Here is a 4,138-nt window from a genome sequence, read left to right on the forward strand (position 1 = left end):
GGTCCCCGGAGCTGCCCCACCCTCTGCGCTCACCTCCACCGGACAGTCACGCGCCCCTGAGCTCGCCTCTCCTGCCCCCACACGAGAGACTGAACTCCACGCGGGCAGAGGCTGTTAACCCGAGCCCGCCGGGCCCAGGCCCAGAGCAGAGCCCAGCGCACTGAGGGCGCCCCTTGTGTCTGTGTGGAGCATTGTGGGCAACTAACCCCTCGGCTGTGCGAGCCCCTCCCCAGGCCGTGCCTGGCCGGCCCACCAGGCAGCACCTCTCAGGTCCTCCAAACTCACTCATTAGCCAACTCAGCACGTGAGATGGAGGATCCTGAAACCAGCGCCGTCAGCTCGAAAGGAGAAGGCGGGAGAAAGCGGGCCCGCTCAGGGCCTGTTGCGTGCACCCTCATCCGCACCCGAGGGATGCAGCGTGTGGGGCCCTCGTCACGGACGGGGATCTGTGTTCAGCTGGCCCTGCGGCCTGAGGTCACAGAGCTGGGGCAGCAGGGGCAGGCGTCCAACACAGGAGGGTCCGCAGCTAAAGGCCACCGCCTGCCAGCCAGCCGGCCGGGCGTTCCCCAGGGCTCTGGGCGTGGGGCTGGCCCGCTGCTGTGATCCCCGACTTTCCCACAAGCAGGGGAGCATCTTCGTCATCCTCGGGCCTCCGGATGCCCGCTCAGGGCACAGGCCCAGGCTGCAGGCTCAATCCCCCGTGTGGGGCCTGTGGAAGGCAGCCGATCCGTGCTTCTGACTCATCGGTGATGTTTCTCTCTCCGCCCCTCATTCCTCTCTGATATCAATAAAAATACATTTAAAAAAAACAAAAAGGGGGAGCCCACATCAGTACCCGCCCAGCACCTAGGCTACGAGGTGCAATGCCCGGCCCTCGGCCGCCCGCAGGCCTCCAGCCTCCATCGCACACAGGGCCATCAGACTGTGCGGAAGGCCCGTCCTCCTGGCCACCGGTCGAGGGGCGCTGGGACTTCCTGGGAAGACGTCTGCACTTGCGCCCGTTCAGACCCTAGGCTGCCTGATGGCAGCTCCGGGGGGAGTGGCCCTCTCTTCGGGGTGGAGACGGATGATTCACCAGGTACGGACGCGTCTGGCTCCGTGACCCACTGTTTCCCACGCACGGTCCGTAAACCAGCAGTCAGAGTTTCCCGAGGGCCCAGGTCGGTGGCTCCACTGCCCTGCACCCTGGCACCGTGGGGGACAAGGGCAGCGCCCCTGCTAGACCGGGTGGGCCTCTCTCCCACCAGCAGCCCTGCCGGGGGCTCCGGGGAAGAGTGGGGAGTGGGGGCAAGCAGGCTGGCACAGGCCTCAAAAGCAGAGGGAGGCGGGGCCTTGTCCCCGAGTGGCCACAACACCCCCACACTGCACCGTGCGCTCAGACCTGGGCTTTGCACACCTGGACGTGGCGGGGGCCGACCCCGGTCTGGTCCTTCACCGCCAACGCGGCCCCGCCCAGAGGCAGGCCCCTGAGGACCGGCTTCCGCTCCACTTCCGAGTGGATCTGGGGGTGTGCACAATGGGGTCTCTGTGGGCCGAGCTCGGCCGCGTGCCAGGCCAGACCGAGGCGGGCTTCCCGCCAAGGAGGGGGCGCCAGGCCCGGGGGCAGACAAGGCCCGCACCCTGATCGGCGGCCTGGCTCAGGCTGGCAGGGCCCCCAAGGCGCCCAGGCTCGGGGGGAGGAGGGCACGTCGCGCTATCGCTCTGTCCCTGATGCCTCATATTGAGGACAGTGAGTGGCGGCAGCAGCCCGTATCCCAAGGCACCCGTTTTGGCCCAGGCGGCACACGGCACGGGCGTCGGCCCAGGGCGACCTCAGCTTCCTCCAGGCCAGGCTATCCCTGCTCCCTGGTGGCACTAAGAAGACCCGGCCCCCATGCTGCCCAGCACAGCACCCTCCTGCCTGCCCCAAACCCTCTGCAGAAGCACCAAGACACCCCCACCCCTCCCCATGCAGGCGCGGGCTGGCGGGAGGAGCTGTGCATTCTGGGAAGCCACGCATAATTAATCACCCAGCATTAATCCGCCTCCCCCGACAATAGCCTCTGCACTTCCACGGGTCCCAGCTGTCGGCTCTGAATGAAGGGAAACAAGATTTAGGGCATCACGCGTCGGTGAGGCTTCTGCGGGAGGAGGAAAAAAGGCCCCAAAAAAGCAAAAGCAAAAATAAAAAAAAGTAGTGTGCATTCATTAGCATCTGACAAAGACACAATCCCCTTTGTCCAGGAAACTGCTCACAGGCCTGCCTAATTGGCCTCCGTGTGGGCAGGGGGAGCGGCCAGGGGCTGCGTGGCCACTGGCCGAGGTTGTCAGGGGAATGGGCCCCGGCGCCTGGAATGAGGGCGCACCGGATGGATGGCGGGACGGCGGCCGCTTCCCCTGAGGCCTCCAGTGGGGGAGGCCTCCCTCCGGCCGGCCAGCAGCTCCTCATTATTCCCATCAGGGATGCATTCAAGTTGAAGGGCACTTGCTACACAAGAAAAACATCCCCGAGGCTGACGGGGACTCCCAGGCGGGCAGACGGCAGACGGGCACCCGCTCCCCAACACATGCTCGGTTCACAGCGGGGGACCCAGGACTTGGGGGGGGTGAGGGGCCAGGCGGTTGGGGGTCGGGTTAGAGCTGCGGATGCCAGGACAGAAACTACACTTCCAATAGGTGCCCCACCCCCAAAACCAGAAGAAACGGGCACGGCCGATACCACCCACTAGTTCCAACTTTTATCCTGCGGCCGCACCTGAGACCGCACCTGAGGCCGGAGGAGCGCGGCCGCCTCAGGAGGGTGGGTTTGGCTTTGAAATCGTCCATTTCTTGCTGACAGGCAGGGCCTGCGGGAGGAGCCTGAGCCCAGCGGGCGCTCACCTGCCAGAGGTGCTCCTGGGCTGGCAGGGTGGGGGCTGGGCCGCTCAATCAACGGCCCGCAGTTGCCCTGGCAGGCCAATGATCTCGTGGGGACTTTTGGACGAAATGGGGTACCGCGAGCTCTCACTTAGCACCCCAGGAGCCCGGGTGGCCCGCAAAGGAGAGCTGGACCCTCCGGGGGCCAGACCAGCTCCACACACAGCAGAACTGGGGTGATTAAGTAATTGCCAGACTCTGTCCAATAAAAGGAGCACGTGACCGCACCCAGCCTTCTGGGCCATCGCCAGGGGACAATGGCCCAGTGTTCTGTCGCCGCGGCCGGGCCGCAGAGGCAGGGGGCTCGGCGCTGACAAAGCAACAGGTCCCGCGGGCGCAGGTGCTACTCACACACACGCCTCCGTGCCGTTGGGGAACACTTCACACTTCCCGCCATTCAAGCAGGTCTCGCTGGGCTGGGAACATCGCAGGCCTGGGGAGGGACAAGAGGAGAGGTCAGCTCCCAGGCACCAGGGCCCACCCCTCACCTCATCGTCTGTCTAATGGGGTTACCCCAGGGAGCCCTTGCGTGAACCCCAAGGGGCTTCAATGTCCTGCCCAGGAAGCTGGAATGAGGGCGGGAGGAGCCGGCAGGTGCAGCAGGCACGCTCGGAGCGGGGCAGGGCGGCCTGAAACGCCGCCTGGAGAGCAGTGGAGAGAGCCGAGAGGGCCCTGGGCACGATCCCAAACTCCGCACCCCCACCCGTCTTCACTGGGGAGCCGGGCTGGGCTGGGGCCCCTATCCAGGCACCAGGATTGTCTTGCTGTTCAAACACGTTCTTCGAGGGGGCAGCGCTGGGGGGTGGCCACACTTGGCTCCCCCGATCGTGGGAAAATGCGACAGCTGCAAGGCCAGCCGCCCCGCCCGCCAACAACGCGCCCGCCGCGGAATCAGAGCAGCCCATTGTCGTGCCAGGGCCGCCTCCTGGGGCACCAGGACTCACCCCGGGGACCTGGCCCCGCCTCCGAGGACACCCAATACCTGCTCCCTCAGGCATCTCCGGGGCTGTGCCCCCCGCGCACCCCGGGAAGATGAAGATGCCCCGTTTCAGAAGGAGTGTGACCCCACAAGCAAGAAGAGAGTGATTCATCCAGCCCCTCCCTCCCATCCGCCAGGGCTGTGTAAATCAGGCCCCTCGCGGGGACGGGGACGGGGAGCCCTGCCTTCTGAAAGCGGGAGGTAACTCTTTACTGCAACTTCTAGGGAGGCTGTTACCCCGAGACTCCTGGGGGCCCCCTCCAC

General features: G+C 65.8%; 1 protein-coding gene across 1 annotated transcript in view; it reads right to left on the bottom strand.

Moving 5' to 3' along the window:
* Window positions 1–3,800, bottom strand: part of NOTCH1 (notch 1) — a 76,614-nt gene extending 72,814 nt beyond the window's left edge. The window contains exons 1-3 of the mRNA XM_015572360.1: window positions 3,425–3,800; window positions 3,255–3,328; window positions 1,382–1,501 (exon numbers count right to left, since the gene is read on the bottom strand). Coding sequence (XP_015427846.1) covers window positions 1,382–1,501; window positions 3,255–3,328; window positions 3,425–3,800 — 570 coding nt within the window. The remainder of the gene's footprint in view (window positions 1–1,381; window positions 1,502–3,254; window positions 3,329–3,424) is intronic.
* Window positions 3,801–4,138: the final 338 nt, after the last annotated feature.

Source organism: Myotis davidii, unplaced genomic scaffold, assembly GCF_000327345.1.
Source record: "Myotis davidii unplaced genomic scaffold, ASM32734v1 scaffold609, whole genome shotgun sequence".
NCBI classification, from domain to species: domain Eukaryota; kingdom Metazoa; phylum Chordata; class Mammalia; order Chiroptera; family Vespertilionidae; genus Myotis; species Myotis davidii.